We start from the raw sequence: 17267 nt of genomic DNA, 5'->3' as shown, positions 1-17267 counted from the left end.
GCAGTAAGGATGTGGACAGAACAGACCAAAGCACTACAGCCCTGAGAGCAAGGTCGCTCTTAACAGTGAATATCAGCTGAAACTGGCGACTTACAAGATGGAAGAAAAGTATTTAATAAGGACTGTGCTGAAATCATTATTCCAGTAATTCATCCACAGAAAAATGATTCCCCAAACCATTGATAATCCTGGCATTTATCAAGAGAAATGGCCATTTGCTCTTTCTAGCTTCTAAAATGTGATGATCTGCCCCTTTAGTCTCTTTGATGTATCCTAATATATTTTTTCACTATCTTCTAATATTTCACAGAAATCTGAAAAATAACCGAGAGGTTTAACAACAATGAAAGTAACTTTTAGTTGCAGCCCTAAATAAGCAAAAGTATATTTTTAACTACGACAGTGCAGTGAGTAGAGTGCAGATGTGTGTCAGGTGTGTCTTCTTCTTCTCATTCTTCTCATTATTACTCATGTCAAAGCAGCAAAGTGTACTTGACCACTTTGGAAATGTTACAATCTTCTTGATTTCGTACATTTCAGACAAAGAGCAACAAACAAATCCAATGTATTGTTTCTTGTGTTGGCTGCTGGTCAGACCATATAAATCACTCAGGACTCTGGTGGCTATCGACAAGCATCTGCATCTGTTCTTTACATTCTATAAACAAACTGTTTAGCAGGATAATTGACAAAAACATGGTCAGATTAATGCTTAATTAAAATAAGCACACCTGGGGAGAGCCTGGGTGGGAGACTTCACAGCAACAAGATAAATGCTCTGCCGTATGTGTGTGAAAGTGAAAGAGCAGGGGAATGTGCACGGCTGAGGGTCTTTTCAGTGTTATTATCCCTGCCTCCACCCTGACTGTCACTTTCCATCAGGAAAACGCTCCACCTCTCCCTCTGTTCCTCTTCTCTCCTCACCTCCTCTGTCAGCCCCCTCCTCCTCCTCCTCCTCCTCCTCCCTCTCTGCAGAGCCACTCCAGTCCCCTTTCCTGTCGACATCCAAGTGGAATTCAGCCAGCTGGTTGGGACTATAATGGACCCCTGTGTACAGTGACACCTTAGTACCGCCTTGGCTAAACACCATTTTGATTCTGCTAAAGACCTTCACTGCCTAATTATACTAATTAACAAAGGCTTTAAAGGGATAGTTTGGTTTTTTTTTTTTTTTTGAAGTGGGGTTGTTTGAGGTATTTATGCTGTCAGTGTTTTACCTGCAGTAGATGGTGGGCAGCACACCCCTAGTTTGGAGAAGCAGCAGGAGTACCGGTGTAAGATTCAATTCAGTTGACTTTTATTATATGTCCCAGTAGACAATTTGTGCTGCAGCAATCGTTAAAAGCAGACATAAAAACATTAAAAAACATACAACATAGAGAAACACAGTAGTTGACATAAAAATGTGCTCAGGGTGACTTGCACCAATGCACATGCAGTGAGTCATTCAAGCTTCTCAGGAGCAGGATAATAAATGTCCATCATAACTCCCACAGGGCCTGTAATAATGTAATGAACATTAAAGTACTGTCAAACATTTTCGAGGAAGCTAAGCAATGTAGTGCTGTGGCCAGGGTCAGCAACAAAATATATTTTAGAGAAATCGATATCAGTTTAATTGCATGCTATATTTAGGATATTTTCACTATTTTATCTTACCGTGAGAGAGCCTTTTCAAATGGCAAACATAAGTTCATTTTTTTTTCCCCACCACCAGACTCCTTTGACAAAAACAGTACCTCACAGAACACAGTGGTGTCTGGTCTACCACTGCCTTGATTTGTTTAACTAAAGTCACATTATAATACAAACAAACTAACCATTTGGACCAGTGGTAGACCAGCAACTCCCAAGTTCTGTGAGGTAAAATTACTGTTTTTGCCAATGGAGACTGGTTATTTTGAGGACAGCAATATAACAGTGGTTTCCCATTGGGAAGGCTGTCTGAGGCCGAGGTAAAGTGGTGAAAATTTTATAAATACAGGGTACACTTAAACTGATCTTGATGGTGTTTTTTTGGGGGGAGCTAAAAATCCCAACTATCTGTTCGAGAGAAAAACTATTTGTGCCTCGTTGAGTAAAACCACTTGGACTAAGGTTTGCCTTAAATTTTCATTTAAGAACGAGTTGCATAAAATTGCTGTTGATTTCCTTAGGATGTTGCCAAAAGGTCCTTAGCGACCATTTTCCTAAGAAAATTTTGAAGGGACAGTCCCTTAAAGTGAAATGATTTGTGGAACATAAGACATGGACTGAATTTACGGTGATTGAGGAGGACGAGGAGATACCACAACGCATTTTTAGTACAGGGAAAACCCACTGGAAACTCTGACTAATATGCAGCTTGTTAAAGAGTATAGATGTGATGTGAGCACTAGCACCTGTGTAGCCAGCTAGTCAAAAGTTAACATAACTCTGTCTCATTAGCATTAGCTACTTTATTTTATTGAAAATCACCAGTTTTGTCAACTTCTGTTGATGTTTCACCTTTCTTGCTGTGACAGTAATATTTTCGTTTCTTCATGCCTCGTCTTCTGTTTGTGTGTATTTGTTATGGCTGTGTTAAATTCAGTTTGGATTTTGTGCTTCTGCTTTACATATTCTTCAAAGACTTTCTTTTTGTTTTCTCTTTGTTGTCCATCTTGGAAAGGCTGGCTAACACAGGCTAACTAAGCTAAGCTAGCTACCAACTGACAATAATGCTGTCTAATAACGTTAAAGAGTGATGTGAGTGAAGCATAACCACGATGACTGAAATACACATATTATGACATATTATGACTAAGTACTGTAAAAGCCTTACTCTAAACACTAAAGGCAAGAAAACAACCAAGGCTCCTAGGTGAAGCCCCTAGCTTAGGGGAATATTTTGGGGAATATTTTGCTTTAGGCACAAACTTCAGGGATGTTTTATGCAACCAGGCACTGACCATTATGTTGTGTCTGTATCTTTAGCGCACGTAGCTGAGAATAAAGTTTACAAATTCATATAATAAAAATAACAGCCCTACAGTGTGTGTAATATATATAAAAACATGTACGAGTGTCAGCCAACCCCACAGTGATGCTGATGTGTGCACATGTGCTCCACTTGTAGACACATTCAAATATAAAATAACACACACAATCCTGTAGCACCTGAGCCCCTGGTTGTGTCTTGTTTCTATTCCTGTTCATTTCTTGACGATTCTGTTCTAAATGTACATTTTAGAGCCTTTGGGCTCCACTCTTCGCTCATTCTGCTTTCTTCTGAGTCTGACGCAAGTGGGATTTCACAGTCAGAGCTGATGCATACTGCACCTGACCTTTAGCACGTACATAGCGGGAATCCTTTTTACAGCTTCCTCCCACAGACCACCAAAACAGTTCCCACACACATTTACTACATACTAAACTACATGAAAGACAAACAAAACCTAAAGCTCTGCCCTCGACAATCTGCAGCATTACATATGCTCTGCAAGTGTACTGGCAGCATCCAGACCACAACCACAGTGTCTGTTGTTTGTCAGCTTAACACAAAACAGACATGAGAACACGACCGTCTCTCCTTTGTCTTCTGGCGTTTTTTTTCGTCGTAATTACTCGGGGAGGGCTGTTAGCTAAGGGAAATAAGCCAGAGGAGGGGAGGTTCTCACGCCTGTGGAACCAAAACAAACAAAGCCCCACTCCGGCATCACTGCAGCCAACAGACGCTGATACGGGTTATCTCTGCAGTCACACATGGGCCATCTCACAACAGTGAGAGCCAAGCAACTGTACTGGCCTTTACAACTCCAGAAACAAAAACAGAATCACACATTAATTTAACACTACGCCCTGTCTGTGGGATTTTTAAGTTGAACTGAAATTTTGTTTTGCATAAGGAAATGTAAACAATCATGATGCTGCAGACATACTATTTTCAGTTTTCAAATGAGGATGAAACGGTTTTCAGAAATATTTATAATAAAAGTTTGGGTTGGAGTTTCCCTTGGTTTCCCTTGGTTGCTAGGAGACAGTCAATTTCTGTGGTTCGCTACAACACGTCAAAGTAACGTATAGCCTACGAACAGCAATATATTCATCCCCTTTTACAACGACTCCACAATAACAGATGTTTTTAGGACACTAAACGGCAGTACAAACAATATTATTATGTTAATTAAAGTTGATATGTTACACTTATAAGCAGAAAGTTGACAATTCACACATCCAGCAGATGGAGGAACACCAGCAGTCAAGTGGATTTGTGTTTGTGTCCACATGATGAATCTAAGTCCAATATTGACACACCTTTTAGCCCTGTTTTTGGTCTCCACCAGCTCCTGAGGGAAATATTTTTATTTTCAAAATTCTAATAAAAGAATAAACCACTTGAAATGTACCATCTCATTTTCAAGGGGGTAACTGTCTCTTCAGCTGCTAAATCCTCCACAATACATTGTTCTGTTTTATCCTAGGCAGGTAGCGTGCAGTCAGTGTTTTTTCTAATGAAAACATGCATCTGTAGGTTTACACCCTTCAGCACTTGACATGATCTATTGTTGAGTTATATTGTTAAGTTTGTATCCCACTTGGCTAATAGTAACAAACTATGCAGGTTTTATGTCAAACTGTCATTTCCATTTTCAAGTTCTTCTTAAAAAAGATAAGTCTAAGCTAAGCTGTGTTGTCTTTGAAATGTTATTTTTTTCCTGCCTTTTAATTCAATTATTGAAACTGAAAGCGGTTTTCAATCTATTTTAATTTCAATATTGAAACTGTGACATCCTTAGGGACTAGAGTTCAATGTTCTCACCTCAGGACCCAGTCAAATTTAGGGGAAAACGTGTTGTGGTTTGAATGTAAGCAACATAGCACACAAATGGTTTCATTCATGTGACAAAAGAGTCCAACAACACTCAAAAGACGTCCAATGCTCTTTTAAAGCTCCTTTTCATGTACTGAATATGCATTTCTGATTCAAGTGGATCATGGAAAAACATTACTTGTCACGCAAACTTGCTGAATATTAAATGCATTACAAGAGCACTGAACAAAAACAGTGCCTCGCCTGCCATGTTGCTGAAAATAATCTTCCGTCTTGTACACACATAACGGCATGTGAGAAAAGACACAAGACAGATTTTTTTTCTGCATGTAACTGCATGTGTAAGTAGTGAAAGTCACTAGCAGTGCCTGAAAGGTTATTCCAGTAATTAAACTGGAACTGTGTGAAAGAGGCCTCCCAGCTGGTTAACTGTCTGTGCAGTTGTTAGAAAAGAACTGAAGTGATATTGTTAGTACCCGCCCACACAGATATTGGACTAATCAAATTACAGTATTGGTCAGTCGGTGCCAAAAATCCTCGTAGGAGGCACAGTCACAATAAAACTTAAAATTTCTTTTTAAATTTTCAGCCAAATCAGGTCACAAGTCAAAGCAAACACACAAGGATTTAAACAGATTTTTTAGCGAAAAATAATCTTAATTCCAGTTCAACTTTAAATCAAGGTTAAGAGACATTTGTCACTGTCTAATTTAATGAATTCAGTAATGAATTTATGTTCACATTACTTTGTGAGTCAATGTCATTTTTGTCTTGCTGTGTTGTGTTTTTTGACCTTTTCACTGTGCTTAAATCACTGCCTGCTGTAAAGTAAATTTCTCTTGCAGTAACATGACGTCTCTACAGCAACCAACAGAATCTGTCTTTATTTAAGAATGACATTCAAGTTCTGAAGGTGCTGATGTTACATCTATGATTTAGCAATCATAATCTATCTTTCATGAACATTCACTCTCTCTGCTTTGTGCCACCTCCCCTCCATCATTAGAGAAAACACAGAAGAAGTAAATGCTTAAAAGCCAGGCAGCAGCAGCAGCAGCAATAGCTGCAGTGTGAAATCCATCAGACAGGCCACAAGTGTTGGCATATGATGGAGATGGCAGATAAGCCCATGTGTTTTGCTTTGGGAGTGGGTGTAGTGAAAGGGGATCAGTCCACAGCAGTGTTTAGAGGTTCAAACGCCCCTCTGGGGAGGAGAACGGATCGATCATCCCTGGCCGGGAGCCAATCCTCTCCCTGCCTTCAGTCAGATATTCATCCACACTATATATAAGCCTCTAAGCCTCCAGTGATACTGTATATACAAAGCACTGGGGTTCAGGGCTTCACCACAGGCCGGTCTTCTTCTCCAGTAGCTGTGTTATGAACTCCACCCCTGCCAACCAAATACAGATGTGTTTAGGCTGTTCTCCACAGAAACGGGCCCCGCTGCACCGCCTGTGGTGCATGTGTTGTCGTCATGGTGCTCTGATTAGAGGGAGCCATGGAGATAAACTATAGCTGCTGTCTCATTAGTCCAAGTAACTCTGCCCGGCTCCCACCCACAGGAGCTCCTCCCAAACCCACAGGAGAACAGGGCACCCCCACACGGCCTGCAGGGACGGGACACACACACACCACAGCTGCCACAGCTGGCAGAGTGCACTGTCACACACACGTCAGTACAGAAACACACACACACACGGGGGACACAAAGCACGCTGAACTCCCCTCCTAACTCTTGCCAAAAAGCAGCCTCAGAGGACGATCACTGGCTTGGCGACAAAATGGGGTTTCCCCACAGGGACACTCCATAAGCCTGCAGCGGAGCGAGTGGCTGCGGGTGACCTGCTGAGCTACAAATATAGCAAACATCCGATGTGAAACAGATGCATCACAATCCACATTCAAATGAGCTCAGAGAGGCCCTTTGTGCAAGCAGCGTGCATCAACATCACTACACTCTTAAAAATAAGAACTCAAAAGGGCTCTTACTGAAGGTCCTACCCAGAGATTTGTAAGATGCAGGGTTCAATTAACAACCCTTCTCTTCCAAAGAAGCTTCTCTGGAAAAAAAATAGTTCTTCAAGGATTGTTGAAAGCATGGGAATTAAAAGACCCACAACCTCAAATACTGAAATGTTTATCCATGATGCAAATGGATCAATTTAAACATTGTTTATTGTAACACAAATTGTTAAAATGATGGATGATAACACTGTACAATAAATGGGACTCAATCTTTTTTTGCCTCATCTGTATAATAAAATATGGTTCTTGGAGAACCCTCAGAAGACAAGAGGGTTATAGGTGAAACCTTGGAATGTAATAGGGTTCTTGGTAGATTGCCCTGGGTGGGCTCTACATGAAGCCCTTCGAAAATAATAGGATTATCTGTAGAACCCTCTGGGTTTTACCAGAACCCAAAAATGGTTCTCCTGTGGGGAAAAGAAGCCTATATGGTTCTAGTTAGCACCTTTATTTCTCAGAGCGTCCAGCCTGGTAGGAAGGACTCATGGGAGCTGGGATCATTGGCTGTGGCCTGGAGGAGCAGAGGTTCACCTTTGTTTGGGAACAATGAGCAGAGGATGAGGAGGAGGAGGGGGGAAAGGAGGCAGCGGGTGTCCCGGCTGCTGTCCATCAGGCCCTGCCCTGATGGGTTTATCCCAGCCGAGGGGAAGGTAACACACCGAACGGCACAACGAGGACCGATAAACGTCAGGCCTGGGCCCCACACCGTGGTAATGGCTGACAAACGGCTCAGTGGCTCATCTCACCGCCAGTCAACCTGAGAGGCGTGTGCTGCTCTGTGTGATGTTCCATCAGAGGGATAACAGCAACAAGAAGCAGCTCCTTACACTACAGCCCTCCTGACAGTCATGAAGAAAAACTGACAATCTCATATTCAGCATCTCAAACATTAAAGAAACATTTTCCTCACAAAGAAATACAAAAATGCTAATATATCAAGTGTATATATCAAGCACTATATGCTGCATATAGCCACTATATCTCATTATGGGCTCCATACCTTTTCATGCCTTTAATATCCTTCACACCTGCTTCTTTAAGAGACACTCCTGTTATATAGAAATATTACAGGGAACTGAAAATTTAGGGCTGTCACAATAACAGCAGATCTGAAATACAGGGATATTGACAAGCTAACCACAGGGGATGGAAAGCAACTGAAACAACTGCTATGTTCATGTTTTTCCTTCTTGTTTCACACTTCAGTGTGTGTTATATGACTGAATAAAATGCTTAAAAAACTGACAAGCAATACAAGGAGCTGTAATGGTTAAAGCTCAAGGATGGAACGATACAGGTGATCTGTGGAGGCCTACATTTTGCAATGTTTCATGTTATTTTACTGTTTATTTCATAGGTTATTTCAACCTGTTGAGCTCAGCATTAGCATGTTCAGCAGATAATGTAGCTATTCACACAGGCTGGGTGATGTTGAACTAATGTTGTAATACTGAGGGACAGTCCAGAGAAACTGATCATTAAGCCTCATTTGAAGCAACTAAATAATAACAGTAGTAGCTGGATGCCAGTAACTGGCATTTCTTGATGTTGCTTTTTGTGGAAGTTTATCCTGCAGCACAAGCCTACAGCCAGCATTAGCTTTGCTGTGTGTGTGTTTGTGTTGCTTCTGTATGGAAATGTACCTGGTAGACATGCCCTGAAGGCAACAATATAGGTACATGTGAAACAGAAATGGTTAAACTGCAGGAATTCATTTGCACCTGACAGTTAGCTTGCTAGACTAAAGTTGCCCGCTGGGCATTGAGGTGAGGTTTTCAAAGGGTTTAGTACACAGCTTCTACTGATGCCACACACCACACAATTTATAGCCTAAGCCAGTTTGCTACGCCCATCTGCAGATGGATTTTTCTTTAAAAACACAAACACAGTGTAACAAGAGGGCTACAACTTATTTCAGTAGTGGTTATTTTTACAGTTTTGAACCATTTAGCGAAACATTTCAGGACACTTTGACAGTGTTTTCCATAATCAACCAGTATGTCTCAGAGGTAAAGAGGTAAAACTCCTCTCATTTGAAGATATTCAGGTACCATCAGAGCATCACAAGAGGATGGGATGATACAAGATGATACACAAGGTGACATTACTGTGTGTGGATCGACATTATGTCACCTTTCATCCATTTGCAATGGTTGATTTACATGTGCGTTAAAGGGACAGTTCACACCCCCAAAACAAAAAATACAGATTTTCCTTCTTTCCTGTAGTGCTATATATCCATCTAGATGTTTTTGGTGCGAGTTTCAGCATTTTGGAGATATAAGCCGTAATGTCTGCCTTATAATGGAACTAGATAACAGGATAATCCACAGATTTTGTTGTGAGCACTTTCATGTAGGAACTACTTTCTGTCTACGAAACTATACCTGCCAACCGCATCACTGCAAAGAAGCATCTACTCATAGACGAGAGATTACAGCTCAGCAGAGGAGGACGCCAATAAAGTTTACATTCTGCACTGTCTCTTGCACAAGCGTCATGTCCATTAATAGATCCATGCTTTCTTCTACATGGCGATATAGTTAGCATTCAGTAGAAAAAAAACAGTTCCTACATGAAACTGTGAATTATCTTGAACAGTAAAGTTAAAATGCACTGAGGCGCGAAGGCAGACATCTTTACAGCTGATATCTCTAAAACTCTGCATGTCACATCAGAACAATCTAGATAGATAAACAGCTCTACAGGTAAGAGGAAAAATGTGTATTTTTTATTTTGGGGTGAACTGTCCCTTTAATGCAAATGCATGAAAAGTGACATAATACAAATCCACTCGCAGTGAGGTCACCTTCTGTATCTCCCTGACTGTACCTCTTGTGACACCTCTGATGTTACATAAAACCTTCAAACAAGAGACTGAATCTGAATATTTACTCTTCATCTCATCAATGAGGTAATAAAACATTGCTGACCCTGGAACACCCGCACTCATTTGATTTAGAATTTACTCCAACACAGTGATATGTAGCTGAATCAGATGTGAGGTATAATTCAGGCAGCTGAGGTTTATCCAAGGCTGGTTTTTCTGCAAACAGATGTCTAAAACCTCCCCCACATCCTCGCTTCAAACACTGGGACAGCAGGAAGGTGAATCCACACACAAACACAGAGAGTGTGTACAGCAAGAACATCTGGTCATATTTAAAAAGGCAGCAGTCATCAGAGAGAAATACAGGCAACCAAACAAAAGCTGTTCTGGCTGGATTTTACTCTAAATACTACTGTTATTATTACAACTATTATTTTACTACTGTGAGCATGTTATAGCCAGATGTAATCCATCCCTCCCTCTAGGTTATGTTAGTCTGATGCTCCCTTACAGAACACACATAAAACATCTGAAAAGAAACTTTTTTTAGTTTAGGCACAGTGGGACATTGATTAAACACCTCATAATATAACCTGATTTTTAAATATAATATGTTCATCTTGTGGAATGAAATAAATTGAAAATGTTGCAGTTGTTATGATGTTACAGTTGCCTACTTAGTTAGATAGAAACACTGGTAATTTTTAAGTATTCTTTGGTGTTTAAAGGCATAACATGCAACATTATCATAAAAAAACAAAAAACAAAATCATCCCTCATGACCCACTAAAAGTGTGCAGCGGTGTCTGTGTCTGCACAGACTCTGCCCTCTGCCTGCATTTCATTATTTTCTCATTATTTTGCTGCGCTCAAGACATCTTACCAACCCAGTGAGACTCGACAATCAACCGTCTTTCTGGAACAAATTCTACTGGTTCTACCTTCAAGGGTTCCACGGCCATTCTACGTGAAATTATGATACTTATCTGTTAAATCATGATATATTCAGTCAGAGGCGGTCTATTTTCTTCCTGTTTGTGTTGTGTTGTTATTTTATTCACTCTCGACGTACATGTAATGAGTAGTGTGAATGTGTATTTTCATATTGTCATCCTGTAAACTAACTGTGTTAACCACAGGAAGAATAGCTACTGCTCTGCAGAAGCAGATGTGGATCTTAGCAAACAAACAAACAAACAACCACATCACTGACCACTATTGTGTTTGCCATTTTTACAAAGGAATAACAACACACCTAATGAATACAATAAGCAGAGAGCGTTGTGCTGAGCTACAGCACTCATCTGCCTGATGAATGCACAGCCCCCTGGAACACGGTGACCTTTGGCAAGGTCATGGCACTCCAGCAGCCGCATAAAGACACTCCTGAATGAATAAATCATCGCTACACTTTAGTCATCTGGCTGCTTTGTGTCCTGTTTGTTGCAAACGCCTCTGAGCTCAACATGTGGCTCCGATGGGACGTTCAGGGCTCTCATTTATTCCCCTGAAAGATACATGAGACGTGTGTAGCAACCAGAGGCCGTATATTCGCAACCACATCGAGGCTGCCGCTGTTTTAATCAGCCCCAGTGTGACATAATAATATGACATCATCTGTGGTGAGGACCGACAAACATGATTCATTTATTTATATATTCAGGACATTAGAATGACTGTTGTGTTGATGTCTACATTTAGAGCTGCAACGACTAGTTGTTTAATCGATTAGTTGTCTATGGAGTCGTGCAATTAATGTAGATATTATCCAAATCACAGTATGGTCGAGTATGATATCCAAATAACAAAAGGTACATTTTTTTGATGAAGGAAAACTGTGTGACAAAACAACATTATACTGAAGTAGTAGAGATGCTCTGACCTATGAATCTTGTTTTTTTTAGGTTTTTTTTAGTGGAAATAAAAATTGCCTGTCAAATCCATCAAAATAATCACAATATATTTTTTTCACCATATAATGCAGCCATATCAAATTAATCACCAACTATTTAGATAACGGATTAGTAATTTTGAGTATTTTTTTAAGAAAAAAATGTCCAGATTCTCAGCTTATTTTCAGATTCAGCTTAACAAATGTCAATATTTTCCAGTTTCTTTAGTTCTCTGTGACAGTAAACTGAATATCTTTGGGTTGGGGACAAAGCAAGACATCTGAGGACGTTACCTTGGGCTTTGGGAAAACAGTGATCAGCATTTTTTGACATTTTATATACCAAACAACTAATCATTTGGAGCCCAACTGATATGGTAGTATATATATACAAAAATGTTTTTTATGTGGACTATGCACCAATATGATGATGCAAAGGTTGCTGCTTTCTTGAACAAACAACTTTATTAGAGAATATTTAAGTTAAATATTCTTTATCATGTCAAATAATTTAACATATTCACTGTAAACTAATTATTTTAATTAACACTGAGAAAATAAAGGATAAATACAAATAAAATAAACAGTTAAAGCTACCACAAGGACTTTTTCATGTCATGAAACAGTCTCAGCTTATTACTTCTGCATGACCCACATAAGTTAACGAGACCACCCATGATTCTCAGTGAAATCAGATGAAATGAGCCTGTGTTTACATTTTTAGCCAGTTAAAATGAAGCAGGATGAGATTTTTATTTAGATATTTTCTGACGTTATAATTTGTGATTATTAAGATATTTATACTGACAGTCAGTTAAGAGCATGTTGAAAAAAGGAAGCAGCTTCACAGCATTTACACCTTATAGGAGCTCCTCCTCCTCTCCTCATAAATGTTCCCCACTGTGCTAAATCTAAAATCAAGCCACACATCGTTTTCTGCACATTTATATCTGGGACTAGGTATTGTTTAAAAATTTGAAATACCAGTACCCTTAAAGTGATACGGATACCAATAGAGACCTCAAACTGTTTCTGTATCCATTTCTGTCCCCCTCCAAAGCACAGCTAACTAACGGATACAACATTTTCTTAAGTATGACAAAAACTAAATTTAAAAAATTTTGCACTTTTTTTTGCAGTACTTGAATATTGAAGTGGCCTCACTATGAGATGACAATACCATCAGTGGCTTCAAGCTAATTTGAGTTTAAGACTCCTGTTATATGCACTAGCTGCTGCAGAAGTGGGCCAATCACACGTCACCGTACACTGACTAATGAGTGTTGTGACTGGCTGGCGATCTGGTTATAAAAAGGACAGAATGCGGGTAATGTTTGACTGGAGAAGTTATTTTAGTAGTATTGGTCAGGCTCCATAGTCGATTATCAAGAAAATGATTGACTGAAATAATCATCAGTTGCAGTTTTATTTCCAGTATCTGTTCTTTCCTGCTCGAACATATTTAGCATAGTATTCTTGATATACTTTTTGTTTTATTTTTATGCTGCTTTTATATCTACATTAATGCTGCCACTATATTTTGTAGACTTTCCGACACTGTTATTGTATATTTTTTGTACAATGTATATATATATATATATACACATTGTACAATACTGCATATAGCACCTATACATAATGTTCCTCTGTCACTTTATTAATGTTCTTTTCTCTTTGTCATCCCTGATATCTTTATTTATGTCTCTTGTACTTTTATTGTTTTTTATATTGTGTATTTTTCTTCATTTTTATATGTGTAGTTTATTGTTTAACAAGATTGTGGAGAGCAAAGAACAAATTTCACAGTACAGAAAAAACTAACTGTGCATATGACAATAAAGGCTTTTACTTGACTTTGCTTTAACATCTGTGTGCGTGGAGACGTCTCTTACCTGTGTCTTGTCTGAACTGGTGCATGGACTGCAGGTCAATGATGTAAGGAGACAGCTGGCCATCCACCTGCCCGAGCACCACACTCCCCCTGGCGTCCCCCTTCAGCACATTCTCAATATGGTGGCAAACGGCTGCAGAGTAGGGCCTCCAGCGCCCGTGTTCGTTCAGCCACTCCCATACCACCACCCGGGCCAGGTTCTGAGGTGGGTATCCCAGCCCGTTGACGGGCACCAGCAACCCCGATCCTGGACGAGCCATCTGGAACAGCACTGCGACCCTGTCAGTCAACTGTCACACTGGGACATCTTCATCTGAGCTGAACAGAAAGAGCTTGAATCAGCGATCGGTGCGGTGCTCCTCGATTATCTCATGCTGCTTTCAGGCAGGCAGCTCTGCTGGAGTCATCGTCCGTCCACAGGTACTCCGGGACTGCCGGAGCTTTGATCAGCCAAAAGCAGCCTCGATCTGTCCTCTGGTGTCTCGTCGCGTTTGAAGTAACAGACGTTGATGATGATGATGGAGCCGATGCTGAGGATGAGTTCTGCAGCTGTAGCAGTCTCAGTCCTCCACCGCCGACCACAGCAGATCAGCAGCAGGTAAACAGGAGACGCTCTCTAAACAAAAGACACACACTGGTAAACAAACACTGTGATTTCTCCCATGAGTTCTTCTCAACAGAGGAGGGACACAAACATAACCAGCTCTGTGCTACAAAAGTCCCATCAGTGTCCTGTTCCATAGCTGCTGGCAATTCTGGCAATTCTGATGAAAAAAAGTCTATATTAGCCTGTAAGGCTGTGTTCCAGCAACAAAATAATAGATTATTAGTCGATGAATCGATTAGTTGTTGACTATTACATTAATCACAAACTGGTCTGATACTCAATTAATCATTTTTGAGCCTTTTGTTTTTGTTTGTTTGTCTGTTTTACAAAAAATGTCCAGATTTCAGCTTCTTAAATGTGATTTTTTTTCTGGTTTCTTTACTTTCCTATGACAGTAAACTGAATATCTTTGGGTTGTGGACATTTGAGGACATCACCGTGGCCTTGGCCAACACATTTTATCATTTTCTAACAAATAAAGGGCCAAAAAACTAATCAATTAATCAGTTTGAATCATTTATCACAGAAAAAATATCCAAATTCTTTGATTTTCTTTACTCCTCAGTTACAGTAAACTGAATATCTTGGGGTTGCAGACATATTAAGACATTTGAGGACGTCATGTTGAGCTTTGGGAAACAGCTATCAACATTTTTCATCAGTTTCTGACATCGATTAGAGCCCAACCAATGTGGAAAAATTTCACCATTGTTACCAAAAAAAAACAAAAAAACAAACACATCAGTAATCAGTAAACTGAATATCATTGGGTTGTGGACAAAACAAGACATCTGTAGGTGCTTGCTTGGGCTTTGAGGAATAGTGATCAACATTTTTCACCATTTTCTGACATTTTATGGACCAAAAAACTAGTCAATTACTCAAGAAAATGATCGACAGATTGTTCAGTAATGAATATAATAGTTGTAGTAGTGATTAGAGACACAATGATTAGTCAATTTATCAATCAGTTGTCAAGTATTACATTAATCAACAACTGTTTTGTTAATTAGTTAATCTTTTTGAGTATTTTTTCATGACAAATATGCACATGCTCTGATTTCAGCTCCCTAAAATGTGAATGTTTTCTTTTTTATTATTTTTTTTTTAACTCCTCCATGACAGTTAACTGATTATCTTTTGGTTGTGGACAAAACAAGACATCTGAAGATGTAACCTTCAGCTTTGGAAAAAAAGTTTTCACCATTTTCTGACATTTTATGAACCAAACAATTAATGGATTAGAGCCTGTCCAAACAGTGATTACAGCTGTAACAATTTGTTAAGTAATCTGTTACACAAATCGCACTGTTTATATAATTAATCATTGAGTCTTTTTTTTTTATGTCCAAATTCTTGAATTTCAACTTCTAAAATGTGAATACTCCAAAAACAAGACATTTGAGGACGTCACCTTGGGCTTTGGTAAACAGTGATCAACATTTTTCACCATCATTTCAAGCATTTTTCTGACATTTTTTGGACTAAACAACTGATCAATTAATCAATAAAATGATGGACAGCTGAATCGATAATGAAAATAATAGTTGTAACAGTGATTGTGATCAGATTTGTGTGCAGGGGACAGAGCTGTGTGCATAAACAGCCAGATGCTATCATCATAATACTGGCATCACACATACAAAGCTGCTCAGGTACAGTGAACACAAAGACACTGTCTGTTGCTTCTATGATTCCTCATTAAATTAATGTTTTTTTGCACAACACACACGGACTGATTGTGGTGATACAGACCTGTAGGCTGCAGCTTTGGTGCCTCACATCTGTCAGGTAGAGGCTGCATTTCACACACACAGGCTCCTCCGGCCGAAAATCAGCTTTGGAAAGGAAGAAAAAAAAAAAAAAAAAATCTCGAAAACGCACCTGCCTCCTTCTCACATCTGAGATTTGCACCTTTTCTCTTCTCCTTCAAACCCTTCAACCCTCCTCCCGCTGCTCCTCCTGTAATCCAGCGTTATAGCAGAAGGCGTCGTTTTATCCGCGTGAATTGTGCCACAGACAGACTACAGCAGCTTGTTGGTCCGCGGTGTTAAAGTGAATGCATGCCCCAGTTGCTCGGCTGTCAGTGAGTGAGGAGCAGCACAGACAGTCCGCTGTCTGTACCGACAAACATCACGCAGTCACACAGTAAACACGCATTTCTCTTCGCCCTCAAATTACGCACAAATGTCCAGACGCACCTGTATGGACAGCCGCTGAAAATCACCCAAAGTGTCAATTACATCAAAACGAGATTGTACGACTTCCGGTATCAGGTTTCAAAATAAAACCTCTGCTGACACATGATTACACCGAGAACAGAGGGAGGAATAGAAGAAGAGGAGTGCAACATAAACTAAAGAAACATGACTCCTCTCAGACATTTTGGATGTTGGATGGAAATATAACATTTTCACAGAACAATATCATCTCATACATACGCTCAGGGAGACGGCTAACATCCTTCAAAAAAAATAAATAAATAAAATAAAATAATTAAAAACGATGACACAGGAAAATACGATAGCACTACTACTACTACTATTATTACTACTACTGGTACTACTACTACTACTACTACTAATAATAATAATAATAATAATAATAATAATAATAATAATAATGACAACAACAACAATAATAATAATAACTTAATTTCATTAAATCTTCATTTATTTAAATCCTTGGAAAATATACTGAGGGAGCACCCTCATTTTAAATGGTACCGTGGTACAGACATATATATATATATATATATATATATGTATATATATATATATATATATATATATATATATATATATATATATATATTAAAAACTACAATCATTAAGAAAGAAAGTTCGGAGGCAGATATCGAGGGAAAAAAAATATGGCTAAAATATATGGTAAAATCACCAATGTTAATAGTAAATGTGCATGAATTGGCAGCCAGACAAATAAATAAATAAATAAGAACAATTTAAAAAAAAAAAAAAAAAAAAAACTATTACTGTCAGTGATTTTAGCAATTAACACTGGAATTGTCTCAGCATTATAAATCAGGACTTTTTTTTTTTTCTGAAGCAAAATCCCAGTATGAGGGGCACAGTAAAACTTTTATCACATAGCACCTTTCATAACATACAATACAGCTCAGAGTGCTTCACAAGAGAAAAAAAGAATCCAAAATAAACAAATGTCTTGATAAATTAAACTAAAAATCAACCCTCAAGTCAAACTTTTGAA

At 39.1% G+C, this 17267-nt stretch overlaps 1 protein-coding gene across 1 annotated transcript in view; it reads right to left on the bottom strand.

Annotated features, from left to right (window-relative positions):
* The window catches only part of dtx1 (deltex 1, E3 ubiquitin ligase), a 68021-nt gene extending 51623 nt beyond the window's left edge, over positions 1-16398 (bottom strand). Inside the window, exons 1-2 of the mRNA XM_084728900.1 lie at positions 15795-16398; positions 13434-14048 (exon numbers count right to left, since the gene is read on the bottom strand). Coding sequence (XP_084585026.1) covers positions 13434-13692 — 259 coding nt within the window. The 5' untranslated portion in view covers positions 13693-14048; positions 15795-16398. The remainder of the gene's footprint in view (positions 1-13433; positions 14049-15794) is intronic.
* Between the last annotated feature and the right edge of the window lie 869 nt (positions 16399-17267).

Source organism: Lutjanus erythropterus, chromosome 10, assembly GCF_056507025.1.
Source record: "Lutjanus erythropterus isolate fLutEry1 chromosome 10, fLutEry1.hap2, whole genome shotgun sequence".
Classification (NCBI taxonomy): Eukaryota; Metazoa; Chordata; class Actinopteri; order Lutjaniformes; family Lutjanidae; genus Lutjanus; species Lutjanus erythropterus.
The sequence above is the reverse complement of the archived record's forward strand: the minus strand, read 5'-3'. Positions and strand labels throughout refer to the sequence as shown.